The following is a 26,712-nucleotide window of genomic DNA, read 5'->3' as shown; positions in this document are numbered from 1 at the left end:
ATTGGCCTGCTAAACCAAGGGTTGTGAGTTCAGTTCTTGAGGGGGCCATTTAGGGATCTGGGGCAAAAAGTGGGGATTGGTCCTGCTTTGAGCAGGGGGTTGGACTAGATGACCTCCTGAGGTCCCTTCCAACCCTGCTATTCTATGATTCTTCAACACATTCCACTCTTAATGTTTCATTGAGGATGGTTTTCTCTGCAGTAAAAAATAACCTTCAAACTTAAATATAACATGTTTCAATCTAGAATAGACTGTTTGCTCTAAATTTATGATGTTATTTAAATGTGCTTCATGAGTAGAAGAAAAAAATAGTGTGAATGATAAGATTAAGCGTTTTCTTTGTGCAGAATGGTAGCACCAAAGCTTTAGCTGTAGCTCTTATGAAAGATGACATGCTTATTCACCATAAATTAGAACTCATGGAAAACTTTAAATCTACAAATATTTAGGATTTTTAGTATTCCTAACTCTCAACCTGAGTTAAATTTCAGCTCTTTTAGCTTCACTTACTGCATACTTTAAGCGTACTGAAAGTGTCTCTTGTCCCATTTTTCTAGAAACAACCTATATCTTGAAAATATATAGAAAGATTACAGGCACGTTCACAGCATTAGTTGAGACAGGACACCGATCCTGCAAATACTTAATCATGTGCTGAACTTTTAGCTCATGAGTTGTCTAATATGGTCTTCATATCTTGTAGTATAGTTGCAACAGATTTTAATTTGGGACTAAATAAAAGACTGCCTAGGTTCTCTTTTCTGAATCGTCAGGGTTCGGTTTTCTGTTGGTAAGGGCTCAGTTGAATATTTTGATCTGATATATGTTGACAATATTAAGACTGTTCTGATGGTCAGTCCAGCTGTAGTACCACCGGTTATTACTTTTTGTGGTTAGGGAGAAATGCATTGAAGGCTGAAGGAGGAGTCTAAATTCTAAGGGATTAAAGGTAGGTTAAATACTAATGGTAACAAGACAAGCAACAAGAAAAGGAGGACTTGTGGCACCTTAGAGACTAACCAATTTATTTGAGCATAAGCTTTTGTGAGCTACAGCTCACTTCATCGGATGCATTCAGTGGAAAATACATGCATCCGGTGAAGTGAGCTGTAGCTCACGAAAGCTTATGCTCAAATAAATTTGTTAGTCTCTAAGGTGCCACGAGTCCTCCTTTTCTTTTTGCGGATACAGACTAACACGGCTGCTACTCTGAAACCTGTCAAGACAAGCAACAGTGGCTGTTGGCTGATCCTGAAAAATTCTCGGGGAATGTGAAAAACCTAAGTAGCCCAATCCAGTGCAAAGGGAATGGTAACCTATTTAGAAAAGAATAAAGAGACTATGAGACTAGAAATGGAGACTAATATGGAGTCTAGAAATTAAAATGGGGCTGGGTGGTACCAAGTGAGCATATTAAGTCTCCTACAGAACTAGAGGAATGCTTGGAAACATCTGTGCAACTGAGAGGAATGTCTGCATTTCCTGTAGCGCCCCCTGCAAAGTACTGTTCCACATGTTATCTACAGTGTTTCAGTTTTTGGATTGTACATAGCACAGGTCCAGTGGTATGATGAGCAAATTTCAGATTGAACCACCCAGCTTTTATATGATCTTAAACCAGGTGTTATGAGAAAAGGAAGAAATCTGTTTCAGATTTCTGTTTAGAAAGTTTCTGGCACGTCCCCAAATATACTTGTTAATGAAAGGTCTTTTCCCATTCAAATCAGATCAGCTTAGATCAGGAGTCGGCAACCTTCAACATGTGGCTCATCAAGGTAATCCGCTGGCAGGCCGCGAGACATTTCGTTTACATTGACCATCCGCAGACACGGCCCCCCCGCAGCTCCCAGTGGCCACGGTTCTCTGTTCCCGGTCAATGGGATCTGCAGAAAGCAGCAGCCAGCACATCCCTGCGGCCTGCGCTGCTTCCCGCAGCTCTCATTGGCCAGGAACGGCAAACCGTGGCCACTGGGAGCTGTGGGGAGCCATGCCTGCAGACGGTCAGCGTAAACAAAATGTCTTGCGGCCCACCAGTAAATTACTCTTATGAGCCGTGTGCCGAAAGTTGCCGACCCCTGGCTTAGATCCTCCCCAAGTTCAGCTGCTAAAAGAAGCCAGTAAACAATTTGAAGGGGGGGAAGTCACTTCAAGAACCATACCAAACAACAAGTATCCTGGGCCTAGTTTACACTAGAAAATTAGATTGGTTTAACTAAGTCGGTCAGGGGTGTGAAAAATCCATATCCCTGAGCAGCGTAGTTAAGGCAACCTAAATCCCAGGTGTAGACAGTGTTAGATCGATGGAAGAATTCTTCCATCAACCTGTCTACCAGGGAGGTGCATGTAGGATTAGTATAAAATGAAAGAACTGAAGTGAGTTTGTTTGGTTAAGGAAATATGTGTGTGTTGTGAAGAAAGGCCTTGACTAGCAAGTAGAAGGAAGGCCTTGGAAATAATGTTATAATGTCAAAAGAAATGAAGTAGGGAGGATGTCTGGTGCAAAGAAGAACTAATGAAATAAGGGGAAGTTTCTAAAAAGAAGGCCTCTGACCAATAGGGCTGACTGCAGATGGTTTGAAATCACACAAAGAATCTGTCTTGAAATGAGCCAACTTAGCCCTTCCCCAACCCACACACCAGCGTTAAAGCCTGTGTGAACTCAGGTGCAACAGGAAAACTGTTGGACAGCAAGGAGAGGAGGAAAGGCCTTGGGGAGAAAGGAGGTTGTAAATCTTAGCTGGATTAAGACTGGAAATAAGGGTGAACTGTCTCCAACTGTTTTTTAGCTGAAGTCAATAAATGGCAGTGACATCACTTGTTTGTTAAAGGGTATAAAAAGTAAACTCTTAAAGGGTTCATTGCTAATACCTGACTGGCCCCACTGAAGCCAACCAACCTGGGTGTAAGCATGCCTGGGTTTAGCCTGTTTGTAAGTATCTTGATCAAATGCTGTTAAATGTTTTATTACTGTTTGGGTGTAATAAATTGCTTATTAGTTAGGCTTTTTAGGCATGTTTAGAGCAATTGTATAAATACCATTTGGCCGCTGGATTTAATAAAGGAATGTATGGTTAAATTGGTGTTTGGTGATTTCCCATATTAATATTAATTGGCTATTAGCCAGGATGGGCAGTGATGATGTCCCTAGCTTCTGTTTGCCAGAAGCTGGGAATGGGCGACAGGGGATGGATCACTTGATGATTACCTGTTCATTCCCTCTGGGGCACCTGGCATTGGCCACTGTCGGAAGACAGGATACTCGGCTAGATGGACCTTTGCTCTGACCCAGTGTGGCCATTCTTATGTTCTTAATAATTTCAAATATTATTAATAATTCCAACAGTGGATTATCTACAACGATGGGAGAATTCCTCCCATCAGCAAAGCACTACAGCAGCTCGGCTGTAGGAGACAAGTATCTTTAAGTGTAGACAAGTATCTTTGAGGATGGATAGGTGCCAAGCAGCTCTTTATTAAAAGAATGATCTCTCCAAAGTTCTTGTGTGGATCTGTTATATTATGCTGTAAATTGTTATGCATGCTGTCCTATGACCGATTTGGTCTTGGAACCACTTCACTTTGGGGCAGATGTGGGCACGTAACATTGTGGCTTGAGTTGTTGCCTGGCAAGCTCATACTGCTCCGCAGTCATTATGCAAACAACCATGAGTTGACATTATGTGCTTTGGAGCAGTCTTTCTTCATAATTAAACAGAATCCATTTGCAGCTGAAAAGATCATGGCATTTTCTCCATGAGATTTTGAGCCACTCATTTAAAAGAAAAATGCAAGGTTCAATTGAACAGATACTACTGTATTTTGAAAAAAATCCTGTTAATTACTTCTCCAGTCACTACCGTAGCTCAGTTTACTGCTATTAATTCAAAACAGGTTTTTATATAGCATAATATCTATCCGTAGATTCACTTTGTACATTGTAGTTGTTAGAAATTAGTTGTTTGGACATGTACTGATGATGTCCTTTAATAATTAAAGGGCTATAAGAAGCTGGTGATGGTTTATAAAAACTACTCTTCTATGTAAAAAGAAAAGGAGGACATGTGGCACTTTAGAGACGAACCAATTTATTTGAGCATAAGCTTTCGTGAGCTACAGCTCACTTCATCGGATGCATTCAGTGGCCATGTGCTCAAATAAATTTGTTCCTGTCTAAGGTGCCACAAGTCCTCCTTTTCTTTCTTCTATGTGTATCAGTCATCACCATATTTAACAGGTATTTGTAAGAGCATTAACTAGTCATTAGAAACTACTAATGTCTGACTTTAGGGAGGTGTTGCTTAATTCTGTTTAAATTTATCCTGCTGTGCAGTGGGGGTTTACTTGAGTATTCCACTTGAAACTGGAATGCAGCATGTTTAGGCAAATACCACAAACTGTTTTCCTTTTCTTATTTTTCCAGGTGTGGTTTCCAGGTGAGTGGAGATGTGCAGCCTTTTTCTACCTGTAAATCAGTACAGTCCTTTAAAATCAAATATGTATATTTTTGTTTTATACATGATTTTTTCAGTCTTACAGGATATACTAAAGTGTATGTGGTGTGGTTGCTAAGAAAATGTTAAAGTTTGTTTAGGTCTATCGTATAATGCCCTTCTTAAAAATCCTCCAGATGGCATTCTATACTGAATTGTTCCTAGAATATTCTTGTATAAAACTCCCATGCTTGTTTAATAAACTTGACAGAATTCACTAGTATGAAGCTACAGATCCAATACTACATATTTAAAACCAACATTTGCATTCTTTGCACATTTCATTATTGTAGGAATTTGAAATTAACCTTTGTGTGTGTTCCACTACAAATCAAACACGCTGATAGTTGAATGTATAATTTATACCACATAGACATGTGTTTCCTGTCTAGGTCAAAGAGTGTCTTACGAGTTTCTTGCAAGTAGTCAATGAAGTTATCAAAGTTACATTTAACAAAATAAAAACTGAATTAGGTTCACGTATAATTTCTCCCTAGAAAAAAACCTGGATTACAGTCTATTTACATGTGCCAAGATTAAAATCAATTTTTGAAAAAATATTCAGGTCTATTTAAACCTATTTTAAAATTCAAGTTTATAGTTTTCATTACCAGTTCGAACGAGACATGCAGCTTGGAAAACCATGATTTCCTGTGTTACAGGAAACTTTTAACTTTATCATTCATGTTTTATAGCCTCCATAGGGCCTTGCACCATTGAAAAATAGACAAATGCCAGAGTGACAGTCCTTTTGATAGTTAAGAGCAGAAAAGCATTGATGAGTATTGTTTACATTTTTAGGGTTTTGGAGGAAAAGTGTTTTTGTATTGGTAGCATTAATCACTTAGGTTTATAAGAGATTGTTTGAATGCTGGATGTGGAAGTTCTTGTAGGTCCTCTTGCTGCTCAGTTTGTTGGATTAACCTCCAATTTTTTGGTTTGTTTACATGTTTGAGTAAGTTTGGATTTTATAGTGCTAATGAGTCTCCTTTTGTTATAAATAATACGGAAGAGATCATTGCTCATGAGATTTTTAGCTAATTCCAAGAGGCATAAGGACAACTGAATAGCTTGCATAATAAATTGTAAATTTGTTCATGATAACTGGACACTTAAGCTTTATTTCCAACAAACTTTCATGGAACCTGGTAGGCTTGCCACAGTCATCCCTTAGGTGTGATCAGGGAAATGTAGTGCCCTTCTGAAGGGTGTGTACCTATGAGAAACAGGAAGCAGTACAGCAACTGCCTGTGCTGAGAGATTTGTAACTCTGACGAGTGCAGGTGTACAGACCCACTGCTGAGCATATTCTCTCCAGGCATCTTGGCAGCTGCACTACTCAACAGAAACTTTAAAAAACCCCTGTGGGTAGAGAAATATGACTGCATTACAGCTGAAAGAGTTATCATATTCTGGTCTGTACAGGAGGAGACGGGATCGCCCTGATAGTTTGGGACTTCATGGGTTACATGAAGAGAAGCTAAGGTGAGTGCAAATTAATGGTTAACAAAGGCTCAGGGTGCCTTTTTAGTAAACAGGCGTTTGTTTAAATGATTACAGCAAACTAAATACAAACCGAGGTTCTAATAATGTTATTGTAAGACGTGTAGTTTAAAAGTAGCCCCAAAATACCAGAATAAATCTAGGAGGGTCTAATCAGAAGCAGATGTCCTGTGTTTGCACCATAGTGTAGTTTTTGGCAAAGGCATGAATCGTTTCCTACGTTTGGCAAATGCAGTCTATAACTTTCTAGTATACTTTTGACAGCTGGTAATTTACTAGTAAATAACTTCCTCATACATGTTGTTGCAGTTTAGGTTAAAATTCAGTGTTAATCACCAAAGCACTCTAATTGAAACCAAGGAAAGTTGCCCGGTTTCTCTGGGATCTTCTTGGTGTCATTCTGTAGGGCTTTTCTTTGTTTAAGATGGTCTAGTGCAGCTTGTTGGATCATGCTTCTTTTCATAGGGATTCTTTGTGAAATGGCTTTAGACAAAAGAATGCAGTAGAACCACTTGACATGACCTTATGAAGGCAGGGTGACCAAAAATCTGAAAGCCATTTAATGACTAAGGTTATTTTCCCGATATGACGTTCCTTTTAAAATGTTACATGAGATTTTCAGTGGTCTATATTTGGAATATAAAAGAATAATAGTTTGTAGCCTCAGTAATGCAGATTCAGACCAGTGAAAATGCTAACTTTTCATCTCCTAGATAGGGAAATAGTCTGTTCACATTTCATTTTATTCAGTAATGGATTCTTGTGTAAATGCTGACAAAAGCATCAGTGGAGAGGAAGTACTTCCTATCCCCTAATTACTTTTACTTTGCTTTTATTTTTAAACTGTGTATTGATTTGAGTGTTTCAACTCCATAATTTGAATGCTTCATACAATTTTGTGCTCCTGTTTTTATATGGGGGTTACAACGCCATCCTTTTTTTCTTTTAACCTCTGCTTTTTCAAGCCTTCAGAATTCATTTTGTGCTGAAACTTTTCAGAGAAGTTTACTTCTTTAATTGCGGTTTTGTTATTTGTGTTACTTGATTTCAGAAGAATGGCAGTTTACATTTTTAAGATGCCCCTTTGTGTCAAGATTAAGAACTTAATTTCATCTTAATTTTTTTTTACTAAATATTAGAATAATTGACAGATTATTTTTAATTGTCATGATAATGAAGAACAATCAGATTTACCAAAGTCATATAATGAACCGGTTAATTTATGGACCTGCTATGTATACTTAGATTCTATTCAAAAATCTCTGCCTATGTAGATTTTTGAGGGTATTTATGTATCTGTATAATATATAACACACACATATTCCAATCCAAAGTCATTAACAGAATGTTAATGTTTTAACAAACCATTAGCAGCAAAGAATTTAAGTGGAATGAAAAGATGACATTTTTTTAAAAAAACCTATACCCATTGTGGATACCTCTTTATCTGCTCCTTTAAGCACTCCGTTGTGCATTAATGTTGGAGAGCGTGTCTTATATCACTTGTCATTCTTAATGGCAAATGTCCATGTTTTCCTCGTTACCAGTTGAATGTTCTTTACTGTAATATTTTATGTTCACAAAAACGAACAGAAAGACTGAGCGCTTGTCTACACTTGAAACATTACAGCAATACAGTTGCCGCGCTGTCGTTGCACCACAGTTGCACTTCAGTGTAGACGCTACCTATGCCAACAGGAGGGGTTTTCCCACTGGCATAGGTAATCCACTTCCCCAAGAGGTGATAGCTAGGACAGTGGAAGAGTTCTTTCATCAGCCTAGTGGTTTAGGTTGGTATAGCTACATCTCTCCTGGGTGTGGCTTTTTCACACCCCTGAGAGATGTTGCTATGCCGATTTAACTTCCTAGTGTGGACCAGCCCTCAGTTAATAACATGTATAGACTGAAAAATCATTTAGTAATTAAGCTCAGTCAAATGGGGTATGTTCAGAGGTTCATTCTCCACTCAACATTTCCTTTCCTTTGTATGTATTGTTTTTAATATATTCAATGCCCTTTATCTACTTTTTGTCTCTTTTTACTAGTTTTAAATAATGTGTCTTAAGTCCTATTGTGGGATCAGAATCTGCTTTCATAAACAGAACTTGCAGATAGATCTGCTGGAAGCAATAAACGAGATCCATACCTGGTAGCTGTAGTAGTATCATTATTCTTGCTTAACGTGGATATCTTGGTAGCTTGTAGCAGCCCTGATTTGGATTGTGTGGGATGCTACACAAGCATAAAGGTGCATATGATTCCTGCCCTCAGTAGCTTACAATTTGTGAAGATAAGCAACATGTGAGGCAGAAGTGGGTCCTGAGAAATAATTTGAAGGAGGAGAGATCAGTAAGTAGCCTTATGATTAATTTAATGGAAGGCATTCCAAGCGTAAGAGGTGGAATGGAAGAAAGTCTAAAGATGTTCATGGGGCAAAAGGGCAAGCAGGTAAACAGTAGGCAACCTAAGTCAAAAGTGGATCATTAAGGAGGGGCCAGAGTTGTAAAGTGCCTTGAAGGTTAATGTCTAAGAGGGGACTTGATTATGTTTAAAAAAAATTTAATAGATGGAAAATTATAACGTAAATTCAGTCCTTTTACTCTTTTCATAATTGTTCTTATCATATTTGCTAATTGTTGAAGTTATTTCTGCTTAAACTAGATTTTGCTCCTTCCTAACCCATTTTCTTATTTCATCCTGTAGTTGCCATGCTGCCTTATTTGTGATCTTGCAATATTTTCTATGGCAAAATATTGCAATGTTATAAATATAGGATTATGACTTAACTACGAGATAAGAAGAATGAGGACTCAGGAGGAGGAAGCCCTTAATTTTCATGAATATTAAATGGAACACTGCAGAACATTCTCTGTTTTCATTGAGCTCTCCACAGTTACACCTTGGTGTCTGTCCTTAGTGGTTACATTTACGTTAGACTCTGTCAATATGCATGAATAGGACAAAATGTTCCTTGCAATGTGCATTACTTGTGTACACTAAATTGAATATGCCATCATTATGTTTCCCTATTGTATAGCTATGTAACATCCCTCTGAAGTTCTCCACTTCATTAATTTTTCGTAGTCGTGGCTATCCCCTCTTTTACATAGTTATTTAATTAAATGTTAAATAGTACCAGTACTTGGGGCAATTCACTGTAAACCTTTTGCCATGTTAGAAACTGGCCATTCATCCCTGCTCTTTGTTTTCTAATCCAGCACCAAAATTTGTGTATGACTATTTAGTTTTCTTCGGACTCGCCCACACGCCCAAAAAAACCACCGCGACAGCGAGTCTCAGAGCCGGGTCAACCGACTCAGGCTCGCAGGGCTTGTGCTATGAGACTAAAGATAGCAGTGTAGACCTTCCCACTTGAGCCGGAGCCTGGGCTCTAAAACCTGGCAAGGGGGGTGGGTCTGAGAGCCTGGGCTTCCACCTGAGCAGGAACATGTATACTGCTATTTTTATCCCCATAGCGTGAGCTTGAATCATTTGACCCAGGCTCTGAGACTCACTGCAGTGGGAGGAAGCAGCCGGCATCACGTCCCTGTGTGGCTCCTGGGGGAGGGCGGCATAGGGTTCCGTGCGCTGCCCTTGCCGCTCGTCCAGGTACCTCCCCTGAAGCTCCCATTGGTCACAGTTCCCCATCCCCGGCCAATGGGAGCTGCAGGGGGTGGTGCCTGGAGGCAAGGGCAAAGCACGGAGCCCCCTGCCAGGCCGCAGGGACATGGAGCCAGCCGCTTCTGAGAGTGGCGCGGGGCCTACGGCACCACGGGGGGCAATGCCGGTGGCCGGATCCAAAGCCCTGAGGGGCAGGATCCAGCCCGCGGACCGTAGTTTGCCCGCCCCTGCCTTAGATGAAGCCCAGGTAAATGTCTTCTACCAGTTCTCCTTTTTCCAGCACTTTGTTGCCTCTCTCTCTTATAGTGTCCCTCTCTGGCCCCTTCTTTTGTTACTTGTCTTCCCAGATTGTTATTTTTTGGGGAGCAAGGACAGGGTAATCATATGTGTTTGTATAGGGAATAACACAGCTACCACATTCACTGTCCTTGGTAAGGGAATGAATTTAATACCCCTCCCCCCCACACACACATTTGCTCTCTTACGGCCCAATTATTTGCTGTTAGGTGGAGTGAAGAACATCATCTTGATAGAATGTAGCTACTAAGCATATATTCTTCCCTCAGATTCTGCATGTAGCTGGTGTGTTGGGTGAGTGGGTGCAGCAAAGGTTCTTTCTAGTCTTAACTGTTGGTATTTTCCTGAGAGAGGGACTGTTATAGAATGCTTTAGTGGTCACAGCTTGGACTTGAGCCCAGTTTGGATTTAATTTACTTTATGGATCAATGTTAAAACTGAGTAGCACCACGGGAACACAAAGTATGAGAACCCCCGAACGATAATAACTTCTGTCTTGAACTCAGCTGTATGTATAATTCCATATATTCTGCAAAACCAGATATCTGTTTTAATCCTCGTCTTCTCGAAATCACACTTTCCTGGCACAGTCTTCACAGACTGCTGCAGAAGCATCAATATTGCTGGTGCCAAAGAGCTTTAAATAGAGATTTGCTGCTGAATTTTTTTTTTCACTTTTAATTTGAAGTGAAGTGTAATGTGACTTAATCTGAAGCATTAAAATACAAATAATGAATAATTAGGACATTGTAATGCTGCATTACACCGTTGAACAATATATTCTGAATGTGTATGTAGGTTTAAATTCCTAAATGGTTACAAAGTAAGAAAATACCATTGACTTTCCCTAAAACAAAATCCCTTAAAGATATGCAAAGTACAGTAGGAAAATAAAGTAATTTCCTGTGTTAACATAACTTTGAGAGAGATCATCCACTGCTGGCTTTGAGGGTCCATAACAGGAAACAGATCTTTAGCTTTTGAAGCTGTACCCATTAGTGCTGGTATAGTCCATTTCCATCATTGTCTTTCAGAGGTTTATAATTCTACTGTGCAATTTCCAATGAATCCGCCCAGAAGCATTTTTTCCCACCTACCACAGGGAGTGTTGTAGGGAAATGATATGGGTTTGACAATTAAATTTTAAAATTTGTCATTCTCAGTCTGCAGTAGAATCCTCTTAATAGCTCTTAGTGAATGGTGCTGTCTCTTCATTAAGTTACTATCTGAAAATATTTCAGACTTTACCTGCTAGACCCCTTTTCTTCTTGTCTAACATGCAGAACTGTGAATTGGAAAATATGTGTTCAGTTTCTGTATCTGCCACAGTCTGTATGATGTTGGATGAGACACTTAAGCGCTCAGTGCCTCAGTTTCCCCAGCTCCAGGGGTTACAGATTAGTGGTAGTTAATTGTTTTAAAATGCTTTGTTGGTGCAGAGTTCTATAAGTGCAAGCCAGAGAGTTTCTTTCTCTCTCATTCACTACCTCTCCACAGCACTTGGTTTTTTGGTCAAAGGCCCGATCCTGCACAATTGGAGTCAGTGGCAGTTTAGCCATTGTGCACTGAATCAAGCCCTAGGTGAATAACTCCCATGTTTTCTATTTCTGCTTCTAGCTTTCCAACCCATCAGCAGCAGTGTGAAAGTGACATGATTCCTAGTAGTCTCACTAATCTCTGCAAAGTTCTGAATATCTTAAGTAAACTGACAGGAGTCTTGTTAATTTCACTATGCTGCTGCTTAGCAAAATTATGAGATCTGTTTGTCTCCGGATCTGGGGAGATGTCAGTGCCCGTCAATATACACACAGTTCATCTTTGTAACACTTTCACAACAGGGCTAAACACTTGTTTTTTTTTGACAATGAAAGCTTGGATTCTGCACGGGTTCATGTTGTGTGGGTCCCTTCACTTCCCAGGTCAAGCTTCCCACTTACCCTAGGTGAGTGGATTTACTAGCCCTTTCCACAGAAATTAATTTAAGACAGAATGAATATAAACTATCACAAATATTTGATATCAAATATCACAAATATTTTTACTTGAAAACTTAAAGTACTCCCGCCTGCAGCAATGTGTTTTGAGCACTGCATTGTAATGACTGATATTACATTCATCATGTTTAAGCTGTGTTCCGTGGCTCCTATTTGAATTTCTTTGTATTCTCATAAATTGCTCACATCCCCATTTTACTTTTATAGTTCACCTGAATTTGAAACAAGATAACACCAGAATACTCTACATTGGGAGGGAAAGTCATCACTATACCACAGGCGTCATGATATATTAAGTGAAAGTTCAGTGTACACCTGCTAATGTTTGTATTTTGAGGCTCTTTGCTACCTGTAACAATGTTAAAATAAAATATTGTTATTTTTTCTTCCTGCTGCTCTCAGCACCTCATCTATGTGAATAATTTAAATTTGCATTTAATTAGAAAATGATAGAGTGAAAAAATTTTCAAAACCACCTTCTTAGAGATTTTTTTGTACTGTGTTGTGAAATACTTTTTAAAGTGATCTTACAAAAATTCTAGCTATCTGGTGAACTTTTTCTCCCCCGCTGTCTCCAGAAAACAGGATGCTAAGGAAATAGTAAGCATACATCTGTGACTAATCATTGGGATCCATTCAACAGCAGCTTTATACATGTTTTTACATCCCCTCCTCCACACTGACCTTCCTAACTTTGTTTAGCAATGTTTGGCCTGAAAAAATCGTATGATTTATTTTCACAATTCAGTAGAATATTTTGGAAAAACTGGAAGAAAATTGATTAAAACAATTGTTCAGTTAGTGTTTAATGATTGCACTTGAAAAAATAATTGAACTAAGTGTCTTCCTAACTCTTTTAGGTCCCTACTAAGTAAATCCAGTTAAAATTTTAAGAACTTGTGGAGTGGCTGATAGTTCGTAAATTTCAATAATGACAACAAATAGGTACTAGCTTTCTTCATTTAGTTTTCATCAGTTATTCAAGTAGTTTGCCACTATTCTCTTGTCACAGAAGATATCTTACAAAGTTTTCTCTGTATCGAGAGACAATGACAGTTGAAAACTACTAGATCAGTTTTGTATTCGCCTGGTGAACGCCAACTAGTGCTCATAGGAGAAACAGTGAGGAGCTGACTGGGAAGAGTGAGATCAGGAACAAGGGACCCTGCCAAACTTCTGAACTCTGCAGGATATTTAGAGCAGAGGGAAGGCAGAGGAAGCAAGGTTAATTTGCAGAATTCCTAAACTTTGGCTGTTGAATTTTAATGTGTAACATTGCACAATAGTCTCACAAAACTTAAAAGAAAGTTAATATTTATACATTGTTCCTTCATCTCCACAGGGTCCCCAGTAGCATCTTTAAGGTGCAAATATCAGCATAGGCTCAACAGCAGTGTCAACAGTAATCAGTAGCAAAGCAGAAGTACAGATATTGAGGTTTTACACAGTATATAAGTTTAAAGTCCACATTTTGTACACTGCTAGGGCTAGAAATACTGCCAGAGCAATCTGTATTTTGGACCAGAAAACTTTTGCCCTGAATCAAAAACATTTTTGATCCTTGGACTGTTTGAGGTTTTAAGTGAAGAGAGGGTTCATCAATGTATGCTCACCGTTAGAGGAAATATTGACACTTCTTATGGCAACTTCCAGAGAGTCTGACACTTCCAAAGGGTTAGAGGCACACAGCATATATGCACACTTACTTTAACCCTAAGCAATGAAAAGTAACTCATGATGAGCACAACCTCTTTTGTCCTCACTCTCCTGCTTTTTTATGTTGCATAATCATTCCTAAACAATTTGTTTAGATTTAATCACCATCAGACAATATCCCTTGAGTCCAAATGACTAGGTGGTGATAAATGGTACTTATGTAGGTGAAAATTGAGCAATCATTCCTCTGAAATTACTGTAATGATCCAACAATAAAATTTTGTGTCTGGTGGTTTTATAAAATGGTGGTAAATACAATGGTTATAGCAGGTATCGACAAATAGAGGAGTGAGAATTCTTTCTTTCAATGCTAGTTGGTTACATTTCATAAATAGATCTTATTTTAAAACCTGTTTTTGATATGCAGACTTAGTGTGTCTAACAATTAAATAACACCTGGATCAAAGCATTCTATAAATAACATTTAATGTAATACCTTTTCATTTTTCATGTATGTGAGAGTATTTTAAACTAGATTTTTAATACAGTATGTGCCATGAAATGATTAATTTCCACACAGGAATACTCTGTAGCAGAGACAAAACTTAGTCTTGGTTAAAACCCACTGATTCACAGACAGGAAAGAACCATGAACCCCAGTCTTTTAGATAGTAAAGGAGGTCTGGGTTCATGTTTTTTCTGTCCCAGTAATTAATAAGTTGTGTTTTAAAATATGAATCTAGCCCACGCAGTGTTCTCTTGAGTACCATGAACTGAGTGGGGAGATGCCAGATTGTGATGATTTTAGTGTACATCCCAAACATAAATAAAACTCTGAATGGTCATGCATGCCATCTGATGTCTTAGTGCACGTGGTTTTATGAGGCCCCTTCATTTCATAGAATCATAGAATATCAGAGTTGGAAGGGACCTCTGGAGGTCATCTAGTCCAACCCCTGCTCAGAGCAGGACCAATCCCCAACTAAATCATCCCAGCCAGGGCTTTTTCAAGCCCGACCTTAAAAACTTCTAAGGAAGGGGATTCCACCACCTCCCTAGGTAACGCATTCCAGTGTTTCACCACCCTCCTAGTGAAAAAGTTTTTCCTAATATCCAACCTAAATCTCCCCCACTGCAACTTGAGACTATTACTCCTTGTCCTGTCATCTGCTATCACTGAGAATAGTCTAGATCCATCCTCTTTGTATCTACCTTTCAGGTAGTTAAAAGCAGCTATCAAATCCCCCCTCATTCTTCTCTTCCGTAGACTAAACAGTCTCAGTTCCCTCAGCCTCTCCTCATAAGTCATGTGTTCCAGACCCCTAATCATTTTTGTTGCCCTTCGCTGGACTCTCTCCAATTTCTCCACATCCATCCTTCTTGTAGTGTGGGGCCCAAAACTGGACACAGTACTCCAGATGAGGCCTCACCAATGTCGAATAGAGGGGAACGATCACGTCCCTCGATCTGCTGGCAATGCCCCTACTTATACACCCCAAAATGCCATTGGCCTTCTTGGCAACAAGGGCACACTGTTGACTCATATCCAGCTTCTCGTCCACTGTCACCCCTAGGTCCTTCTCTGCAGAACTGCTGCCTAGCCATTCGGTCCCTAGTCTGTAGCGGTGCATTGGATTCTTCCGTCATAAGTGCAGGACTCTGCACTTGTCCTTGTTGAACCTCATCAGATTTCTTTTGGCCCAATCCTCCAATTTGTCTAGGTCCCTCTGTATCCTATCCCTACCCTCCAGCGTATCTACCACTCCTCCCAGTTTAGTGTTATCCGCAAACTTGCTGAGGGTGCAATCCACACCATCCTCGAGATCATTAAGGAAGATATTGAACAAAACCGGGCCCACTTGGTCTCTTCCATAAGAGTTCATGAGTTGTGGGACTTAGGAATTCAAATTCCTTGTTTTTTATATTCAGAGCTGTCAACTTAGTAGCAGTTAGATTTTTCTTTAAAATACTTGCTGGTCGCAGGGTGAACCAATAATTTCATTAGAAAAGCTCCATGAACTTTTCATAATGTTTTGGGGTTTATTAATAAGGGGAAACTGCCCACGTTTGTCAAAAGGTTTGCAATTCTTTCTGCAAGCCTGTTCCTGTTTCTGCTTTTAGGTATCAGCTAGGCAAAGCTTGGTAATTTTGGCTGAGGTTTTTGTTTCGGGAGGAACTTGGCATACAAAGCAAAAACCACGGGCTGTGAACTCATACAGACAGAAGTTGTAAAATAAAATGAAGACGTAAAATAAAAATTATCATAAACCTCTAAACTGAAGAGTTTTGCACACTGTAACAAAAAGGTCTGTATTGGCAATTTGTTTCTAAAATAAACCACTTTTAACTTTTTTTTTTAAAGTGTGCATTCCTTAGAGGTTTGTTGCATGCCCCTTGCTATACCTTAAATCTCCAGGTTGTTAAACCGTTCTGCTTTTTCCATCTATATCTAACACTGCTACAATTGTCCCTCCCCCTGTTTTTTTCTAACTATGCTTTTATAAAAGATTCAAAAGGCTTTTGTACCAAAAACTGAATGAATGAAGGTGAAGAAAGTGTGAAATTTAATTTTGTATTTCTGTATATTAAACTTGTGCATGTCACACTCTTAATGATTGATAATGTCCTTGGCAGAAAGTTTGTTTAGTAAATCTGGTTACTCCATGTTCCCTGGCCTAAGCAGCTATTGAAAACTGTTATCATCCATGCTGTGGGTAAGAATCAAATTACCTGAGCTGGTCTATTTGCTTTTGTTCTAGTAAACAATGTATGTTCCTGCTGTTGACTTATTTTATTTAGGCCTTTTCAATGAGAAATGTTTATGTACGTTTCTCCTTTTGAAGACTTCGATTATTAAACCAGTAGCAAAATCAGTGTTTTAGTGGGTTCTGTACTAACCTCTAACAGCATACATTCAATTCACAAGGAAATGTGTGCACTTTATGCTGGACTAAATTTGCTTTTTAATATACCAAATGCTTGCACTGTCGCCTTGGGATAGCTAAGTAAATTGCCATGTTGATTGTGATGAATTTTGACTAAAATATGCAAAGCAGTCATTAGGATTAAACTGAATTCTTTATTTAAACTAACTCTCAAATTGTAACCACTTTCTTTATCTTTCCTTCCTCATCTTTCCTCACCCAATCTGTCCCTATTGTTCTCGAGTATGTATTTCAATTGTTCAGTCATACTCTACTCATTTAACATTAGACAACTGGGACATACCCTGGTGTCTGTCACTTTAGGAAAGTCTAGAAAAAACAACCACAAACCCATAGCCCTGGGTTTAGAAAGTGATTGGCATTTCTTATTTTACAGTTGGTGGTACTGAAATTTACCATACTTGTTTCTGAGGGAGTAAGCCCTAAATACGCAGTATAAAGTGAGGGGTTTTGGCCTGAGTTATGGAAAAGATCAGACTAGATGATCGTAATGGTCTGTTTGGATCTTAAACTCTATGGAAACAGACATTTTGTTGTAGCTTTTTTTGTTAGCATATTATTCACATTTGTCTCATGGTCCAATTATAGTTCCAATTAATACTTACTCTGTTGCTGGCTGTTAGAACATGATAACCAGAATATTTAAGGGTGAAGCTAAATACAAGTTGTTTAGCTATTTTCCGTTTTCTCCTTTCTGGTATTGGAACTTGATAATGCAGTGATGAACATTTGAGAAATAAAATGCAATACTTAAAACCAAAGTGAATAACGGATGTTACTTAATCTTTATGGGAGGAGAAAACAGTGTTGTGTCAATAGATCTGCTTTCTTCATCAAGCTCATCTTCCTTCTCTCCCTGACACAGCTTGTTTAGTTCTAACAACTAAAAACTTAACAGACTTCTAAAGTCACTAACAGAAGTTATAGATTTCAGAGTAGCAGCCGTGTTAGTCTGTATTCGCAAAAAGAAAAGGAGTACTAGTGGCACCTTAGAGACTAACCAATTTATTTGAGCATAAGCTTTCGTGAGCTACAGCTCACTTCATAGAATATTTTAGAAAAGAAAAGCTTACAGTAAGGTGAAGGTGAAATAAAGTAGATTCTCTGCACAATGCTAATATCTTTGTTTACTTAAGAAGAGATCTACATAAGACTGACATGTGACTTAGTAAAGAAATAAACACTCTCCTCCACCACCTTAGCTGAAGGTCAATCCTCCAGTGTGGAGTCTCCAATGGAGTCGTTGCTATAATAAGAATGTAGTTTAGAGCCAGAAAGTCTGGTGTTGACAGTTATCCCAGCCATATAAGGAACTAGATGGACATACAAGAAGGCTTTCAGGGAAGGCGGGGTGTTCGGTTTAGTCAAGATATTAATTATAGCTACTGGATGAGCACTTCAGGTCATGGCATTCAGCTTATAAAAACATTAGTTGTAGCTACTGTAAGAAGATGGCTAATACAGGACTAACATTTAATATAATTTCTCCTTTAAATTGACAAGCTTTTTGTTTGGAACAGCATCTGTGACAATATGTAATGACAGATTATATGAATTAAATACCTGGTATTGGAAAAGGAAACTGCTATTTCAAAAGCAGTTTGGTAATGCTGTAACCCAGCATTACCAAATTTCACTAGGACATGAAGTTTCATAGAAAATATAAAGATCAGTATTGCAGATTTGTATTTGTAGTTATGAGAAATTATGATCAAAATATTATTTACTGGTGGGATCAAATGCTTTGTAGCTTCTGCAGGCTGAGCTCATTGCACACATGAGGGGCTCCTTGCATTCCTCCATTCTCCGCACAAGTTTCCTGTGTGGCATACTCCCATCCCACTCTGTTTCGGGGACTCACTGCAATCCTCTCACCCCTTCCATCATGCCAGGGCCTGCATGCCCCCCGACTTCTCCATTCTTCTCATTTGAGGCTCTCATTCTCCCCCCCATGCTAGGTGCTCTGTGTGTGCCCACTTTCCCCCATGCCCTCCAATTCTTACTGCTTTTCTTTCTGTCAGGGAGATAAGTCATTCATGGTTTCAACATGTTAAACTCTTGGGAGGATGTGGTGCAATGTAGTTGTAGCTGTGTCAATTCCAGGATATTAGAGAGACAAGCTAGGTGAGGTAATATCTTTTATTGGAGCAGCTTCTGTTGGTCAGGGAGAGAATAGGCATTCGAGCTTTTGAGCTACACAGAGCTCTTCTTGGGAGGATGGGCAGAACTGAGATTGGAGGAATTGGGTTGGAAAGTGTTAATAGCTGCCATCAACCAGTTCTTTAATCTACAGACAATTAAGGTATGTCTACACCCAACTAGACACCCACGGCTGATCCATGTCAGCTAACTTGGGTTTGTGGGGCTTCGGCTGGAGTCCGGGCTCGGGCTGGAGTCCAGGCTCTAGGACCCAGCGAGGTGGGAGCTTGGGCAGCTCCAGCCCAAGCCTGGACGTCTACACAGCTGTGGAACAGCCCTACAATCTGAGCCCCAGGAGCCTGAGTTGGCTGGCAGCTAGCCGCACGTTTTTATTTGCTGTGTAAACATACCTTTACAGGCCTGGTTGAAGCTTCTGGGTCTGCTAATTAGATACAGGGAGCTCTATGGATATGTCTACACTGCAGTTAGACACCCACAGCTGGCCTGTGTCAGCTGAGTCAGGCTGTGGGGCTGTTTAATTGTGGTGTAGATGCTCAGGCTCGGGCTGCAGCCTCAGTTCTGGGACTCACCTTGCAGGCTCTTAGAGCCCAGGCTCGAGCCCAGGGGTTGGCAAACTATGGCCTGGGGGCCCCACATCCGGCCCTTCAGACATTTTAATCTGGCCCTTGAGCTCCTGCCGGGGAGCAGGCTCCGGGCTTGCCCCGCTCCACATGTGCCATGGCTTTCTACGGCTCCCAGAAGCAGCAGCATGTTCTTTCTCCAGTTCCTACATGGAGGGGCAACCAGGGGGCTCCACACACTGCCCCCGCCTCAAGTGCCTCCCTCCCCCGCAGCTCCCATTGGCCAGCAACCACGGCCAATGTGACCTGCAGGGGCAGCACCTGAAGATGAGGCAGCACGCAGAGCTGCCTGGTTTCACCTCCATGTAGGAGCTGGAGGGAGGACATGCCCGCTTCCAGGAGCTGCTTGAGGTAAGTGCCGCCCAGAGCCTGCACCCCTGACTCCCTCCAGTGCCCCAGCCCTGATCCCCTTCCCACCCCCAAAACCCCTCTCTCCCACCCTCCTGCACCCCAGAGCCTGCACCCCCAGCCAGAGCCATCACCGTCCCCTACCCGCACCCCCCACCCCCTACCCAGAGCCCCCTCCCGCACCCTGAACTCCTCATTTCTAGCCCCAGCCAGAGCCCGCAATCCCTCCCGCACCCCAACCCCCAATTTCATGAGCATTCATGGCCTGCCATAGAATTTCCACATTCAGATGTGGCCCTTGGGCCAAAAAGTGTTTGCCCACTCCTTAGCCCGAGCCTGTGAGCCCAAATCAGCTGGCACTGGCCAGCCCTGGGTTTTTAATTGTAGTGTAGACTTACCCCTGTTTCCTGCTTCCAGTTTTCCACTTTTACCCAAAATCAATAGGGGTCTGCCTATTATTGCCTTGAGCATTTCCTGAAATTTTGGTTTTGATCAGATGCGGTGTTCTAACATTGTTACAAACAGACAGACACGCAAAGAGAAAATGCTATCCAGTCAACTGTAGGACCTCGCTTCTCTGAGTCAATACGTATATGTCTAGCACTGGGGGCCAGTACCTGACACTTTTTATAGTTCACACTGTAAAATTAAATTCTAAATGGATTCTAATGTTTTTCTATAAAAAGCACTAGTATATAGATAACTGCTTAAAAATTTACTAACATGCAAGAGTTGAATATAGCGTGAGTTCTTGCAGCACAGCCAAGTAAGTGTAGAGTGCCTGTTTTCTGGATAAGCTATGTCATGCAATGTCTCACTGCAAAGGTGTTAAAGTACTTCTGATATGTTGTGGTATATTTTTTGAGTGCTAGCCTAAAGGTATTCAGGGATCGCTGGATGGGGGACAGTGGTGGGAGGAAAAAGAATGTAATCAAAGGTAACTTAAAGAAGGGTGTAAAGAGAAAAAATACCCATGTTCTATATATTTCACACAAAGCAGGGATTTGCCAGAAAACTTTTTTCATCAGCAAAAGAAAATACAACACTTTCTGAAACATCTTTTAAAAAAAGTATTGTTGAAATATCTCTTTTCTCTCCCAGAAATTCTATTTTAAGATTACTTTCACTGATTATTATGATCTATAAAGATCCTTCTGGGAAGAAGCCTCTTATCAGATTCCTATACTATTCACTTCCAGTAAGGAAATGGCAAATGAATTCTTTGTAGTAGCAGATATCAAGCACATTTGTTTACACTGGCATAAGTTTATACCAAATTATGTGATAAAGGCTGTCTGTCTTCTGCCCTGTAGATAATTCTGTGTGAAAACATCACTACAGTTTTCAGAAACACTCAAATTTGACCTAATTTGAAGTCAGTGGTATTTTCTCATTATCTTAAATGGGAGCAGATTTAGGCCAGTGTTGAGGACTTTTGAAAATCCCATCCATAATTTACAATTAAAAAACCAGAAAAAGAATATTACTCCTTTATTCAAATTAATTTGTAAGAACCATTTGATTTAGGGAACACTTGCCCAACAATTACAAAAACTAATCTTTTGGTCACTTAAGACCATATTAAATTTTATATGTAATGATGATGAGGAGGAGCCAATTCAGCACTTTAAAAAAAGGCAGTGTAGAATTTTATGCAGGGTCCTGGAAAGCCATGTCTATTTTATAACCAGAGGAAATTGAATGACTTTTTTCCAACTAGTGACTGTATATTTGTTGGTTTCAGAGAAGCAGCCATGTTAGTCTGTATTTGCAAAAAGAAAAGGAGTACTTGTGGCACCTTAGAGACTAACCAATTTATTTGAGCATAAGCTTTCGTGAGCTATATCGGATGTATATTTGTGAGTGTTCCATTGCACAAAGCCTGCTGTTTTGTAACCTTGCACAAAGGCTGCTGATTAATTTATTTAAAATCATCCTTTTGTGTATCACGGTTGTGGAGGAGGAAGATTGTGCTGTGAGTTTTTATCCTGCTCTGCAATAACTTGACCTTGCACAAGGAATGTAGCAGCTTTACTTTCAAGAGGTCAGCAGTGACACAGCAGCCTTTCAGATGAAGCAGACAACATTATTTCACTGTAATGCAATTAAGTCACCAATGGCAGCTGTTGTTGCCAAGCACCTAGTTTGGAGCTCTGACTGTTCTGCACATCTATTTGTGGAATGAAATAAAATGTTCTACGGGCAGCAAGTCTTGCTGAACTTTCTCTATAAAAGTCCCCCCCGCCCTTTGATCTAAGATACCTAAAATATTCAGCCTAGTTTTAATACTAGACAAAGCACTCGAGAGAGTTTTGGGATCTAAGCACCAAAAGACAGTTTTAAATAATTCTTCATGTACTGAAGTGTTAACTTAGTAGCAAACATGTTATAGCTTCTGTTAATTAAAACAGTGTATATGGTATCATCACCTTATGTGACATTACAGTTGGGGTTATATCTGCATCCTCATTATGAATCTGATTTTTCAGAAGGTTCATCTTAGAATCCCTCGATTGGGGTCCTGTCTCATGCAGGTGCCTCATCTGTTGTGGATTAATCCCTTGCCTAACGTTTGTGTTTTAAATGCACAAAAATCCTTGTAAATGGTCAAAATCTCTTGGAGGGCTAAATTCCCAAGTAAGATTCTTAGTTATATCACAAAAAGAAAAGGAGTACTTGTGGCACCTTAGAGACTAACCAATTTATTTGAGCATAAGCTTTCGTGAGCTACAGCTCACTTCATCGGATGCATATAACTTAACAGAACTTCTGTTAAGTTATATGCATCCGATGAAGTGAGCTGTAGCTCACGAAAGCTTATACTCAAATAAATTGGTTAGTCTCTAAGGTGCCACAAGTACTCCTTTTCTTTTTGCGAATACAGACTAACACGGCTGATATTCTGAAACCTGTCCTTAGTTATATCAATTCTCTCTATTGTAACCAATGTTACTTCAGACTCGTAGCAGTGTAAACTGATAGAAGTTCAGAATCAAGCTCCTTGTATTTGTTTAACATTTATAGTCATGTCACTTTAAGGAATCTGGTCCTAAAACCAGCCAACAAGATTAAAACAGCCTTTGTGGACTCCACAGATCTGGAGGGAAACACAATTTTTTGTAGCACTTGCTGTACCACTCCTAATGAGGACAACAGGAGCCACATGGCTAATGTGCCATGGAAACTTTTGATATGCAACTCAGGGTGCACTTTCATTATTGTTACAAAACGTTTCTGTGGCATCAGAAGTTTGCGCAGTGTTTTACACCCACAGATAAGAAGAGGCAGGCTGAAATTCTGTACTGCGCCTCTTGGCACAGCACAGAAGGCGAGGAAGCCACCTTTGCTCTCCTGGGATTCTAGACTGCTGCAGGAGCTGAAAAGGGCCACAGCATGACTTAGAGGAGCCCCTGGGGTCCTCAATTTATGGCAGCCTCCTGAGAGTAACCTAGGGGTTGCTTGGCACTGCTATCTATCTAAACAAGAAAAGACAAATAAGAATGCACAGGACAACAGAAGAGAATGGGTAAAGAGATGATTAATAATGAGAAGACAGGAGGAGATAATTCCGCTGGCGCCCCCCCGCCCTCCCCTTAGGAAGTGGTGTTTTTAAAGAAGGATTTGCAAGAAGAGGAGGCTTGGGTGGAAGAGGAGAGGGAGATTGTTTTGGGTGCTGTGAGGAGCAAATTAGAAGTCACAAAGTAAGATTGGGGAAAGGGATGAAGGAAACAAGTAAAATGGTTGGGAAAAGTTTAGATATCAAGAGGGGGAGCAGGGAAATGAGAGCATAGATGTACAGGGGAGTTCCAGTGAAATGGAGTGACACTGGTACATGTAAGAACAGAATCTAGCCCAAGAGGTTTTGCCCGTTTATGATGATTTGAGGCCTTTTAAAACACAAAAACTAGTTTATAAACTGTTCTGGCAAGTGATTAATCCACAACTGCTCCTCATTTTTCTTTTTTGCTGCTTTCAAAATAATGACTTACTGAGATATTAAGACTCAAAAATTGGTCATCAAACGTGTGGTAACTTTATAGTTTCATTAGGATTTTTGGCATGTTGACTTAGTGCTCCTCTTGAACTCCTTAGTTGACATGATTAGACTGCAGCTATGGGGCTAGAGCTTTGACAACCGTCAGCGGTCAGTTTTTAAAACAGCGCTCTGTTATTGAATGAAGAGGACAGGAACTGTAAAAGCATCTAGAATACAATAGAATTCTTGTGTGTTTACAGAATAGTAATTAATACATCTATTAAAACTCCTAAGTACATTTCTCTGAATTGGAGGAACATTTAAATCATTTAAACAGAAGGTGCTGCACTAGCTAACTACCTGCACAAACACTGGACATATGTATCTATTTTTGAGTTTACACTGACCTTTTTGGGTCAACTAAGGTGTCATTGGGAAGTCACATGACTATTCCACCTTGAGAAGAGCGCTCCCAGTTATATGGGAGGGGCAAGATTAATAAAAGAATAGCGATACTAGGGTAGAGTGGGGGTTTCAAATTCAAACAGGTTTTTGTTTTAAGGGAGCATTTTTTAAAGGAGGTTGCATTTATGCTCTTTAACTCCTCCAATCTAAAAAATAAACCTTAAACTAAGAAAAGAGCCCCAAGTGAGAACCAGACCACCTCTCTATGTAAACTACTGTTGCAATGTTACTATAGTACTGTATTTGTTTTGATCCTGCAGTTTCAATAGAGCTAATGTGGAAGAGGAGAAGGAACATCACAGTGGCTACATCTCCGCTGCTATGCCTACAGTGCCTGTTCATCACTGGTGCAGCAGTAGAATCGTAGGATTGGAAGGGACCTCGAGAGGTCATCTTGTCCAGTCCCCTGCACTCACAGCAGAACTAGTATTATCTAGATAGACCATCCCTGACAGGTGTTTGTCTAACCTGCTGTTAAAAATCTCCAGTGATGGAGATTCTGCAGGAGCAGTGCAAGTGCTAGGTAGTCAGGGCTCCCAGTTTTTCCAGCATCATGTTCTGAATCTATCCTCTGACCAAGGGCATCAGACCATAGTGCTACAGCCTCAGCCCTGTCTTTGCTAGAACTTCCACTGTGGCAGACGCAGCATTCCTAGTCAGCGGGTACGTCGTATTCTAGTCTGGACACAGCCAGTGATACTAGCTCTGAGCCCAAGTATCAGGAGGGAGACTGAACACATGGATGTTACTGTGATAGCAGCACTGTTTGTTGAACAAGGGTACCATGACTCTAAAACGTGTTTTTTTAAAGTATCCTTTTATATCACAACAGCTCCAAAGAAACAATTACAACTTTTATCTCCTCTCATACACATGCCACATATTCTACTTCAAAATTACAGTGAAAAAAGGGAGGAAAAAATGTTTGCTTGTCAAACATCAGTAAACAAAGTTTAAGGTGGTGGGACAACAGCCCTGCCCACAATATATTTTTCAGTGTGATTTTTGTGATTGGTTAGAGGCGCAGTCAGCTTAACTGGGTACAAGTGACATGATTCAGTTTGTGTCCGCACAGTATTTTCTCTGACACCACAGCTATGTTTGTGCATCTGAACCTCCCATGCTACCTAACCATGTGCTAAGAGAGTGTTCTGTGCAAATCTGGGCACCTATTCTGTAATGCCTCAGCATGTGACTAGAGTACCCAAAGGACATGCACATAAAGTGATACAAAACAGTACATGGGGCAGTGTGCTCAACAGTGTCCTACTGTGCAGAGAGATTGGAGGAGGGAGAGCTGGCAAAACCAGTTACATATACCTGGCCACTGTGTCCTGCCTCGCAGCACAAAATAGTGTGACCTGCTGAACTAGGTATAGTGTACTAGTCTAGGTCTCTGCCAAGGGTGACAGACTCTTTAATCATATTGTGTGTGGATTCAACTCCTGTTTAGAGCCAGCCATGCCAGAAAATACTTTCCAATTTGTTTAAAAATTGTCATACAGACAGGCCCTTTGGAATGGATTCTTCTTTTTCTTTTCAAAGACATTGGCGTTTATTAAAAGTGAAAGAATTGAATGGAATTCCCTTGATTTTTGTCAGGGGTTTTTGTAAGACCCCTGTGTTGCTTGCTGTTCCTAAACTGTATATTTTTTCGCACTTCCTTCTCCCTATTCTCCTTCCTCACTTTCTCAGACTTCCCTCTAACAAGCAAATTCTTTGGATACCAAAACCCTCTTGCAGAAAAGGCAAAATACATATGGTTTACTATTCATTTTTGGAAACAGTTGCTACTAGGGCTATGTCTACACTACGGAATAAGGTCGAATTTATAGAAGTTGGATTTTTAGAAATCGGTTTTATATATTTGAGTGTGTGTGTCCCCACAGAAAATGCTCTAAGTGCATTAAGTGCATTAACTCGGCAGAGTGCTTCCACAGTACCGAGGCAAGCGTCGACTTCCGGAGCGTTGCACTGTGGGTAGCTATCCCACAGATCCCGCAGTCTCCGCTGCCCATTGGAATTCTGGGTTGAGATCCCAATGCCTGATGGGACTAAAACATTGTTGCGCGTGGTTCTGGGTACATATCGTCAGGCCCCCATTCCCTCCCTTCCTACGTGAAAGCAAGGGCAGACAATCGTTTTGCGCCTTTTTTCTTGAGTTACCTGTGCAGACGCCATACCACGGCAAGCATGGAGCCCACTGAGGTAACCATCACCCTATGTCTCCTGGGTGCTGGCAGACGTGGTTCTGCATTGCTACACAGTAGCAGGAACCCATTGCCTTCTGGCAGCAGACGGTGCAATATGACTGGTAGCCGTCATCGTCATGTCCGAGGTGCTCCTGGCCGCGTCGGCCAGGAGTGCCTGGGCAGACATGGGCGCAGGGACTAAATTTGGAGTGACTTGACCAGGTCATTCTCTTTAGTCCTGCAGTCAGTCCTATTGAACTGTCTTATGGTGATCAGGCAGGCGATATGGATTGCTAGCAGTCGTACTGTACCATCTTCTGCCGGGCAGGCAAGAGATGAGGATGGATAGCAGTCATACTGCACCATCTTCTGTCGAGCAGCCATGAGATGTGCATGGCATGCAGTCCTTCTGCACCGTCTGCTGCCAGCCAAAGATGTAAAAGAT

The 26,712-nt window shown here is 40.5% G+C and overlaps 1 protein-coding gene across 9 annotated transcripts in view; it reads left to right on the top strand.

The window, feature by feature from the left end:
• The window catches only part of LIMS1 (LIM zinc finger domain containing 1), a 139,075-nt gene that overhangs the window by 66,630 nt on the left and 45,733 nt on the right, over positions 1-26,712 (top strand). Inside the window, exon 1 of one of the 9 annotated variants that reach the window (XM_077814146.1) lies at positions 5,869-5,975. The exons of 7 other annotated variants lie outside the window; for them this stretch is intronic. In XM_077814146.1, the coding sequence (XP_077670272.1) occupies positions 5,869-5,975 (107 nt within the window). Of the gene's footprint in view, positions 1-5,868; positions 5,976-18,784; positions 18,809-26,712 lie in introns of those variants that run through there. One more of the 9 variants, XM_077814212.1, reaches the window with a different exon arrangement.

Source organism: Eretmochelys imbricata, chromosome 1, assembly GCF_965152235.1.
Source record: "Eretmochelys imbricata isolate rEreImb1 chromosome 1, rEreImb1.hap1, whole genome shotgun sequence".
Lineage (NCBI taxonomy): Eukaryota > Metazoa > Chordata > Testudines > Cheloniidae > Eretmochelys > Eretmochelys imbricata.
Note: the sequence above shows the minus strand (reverse complement) of the source record. Positions and strands in the feature narration are given on the sequence as shown.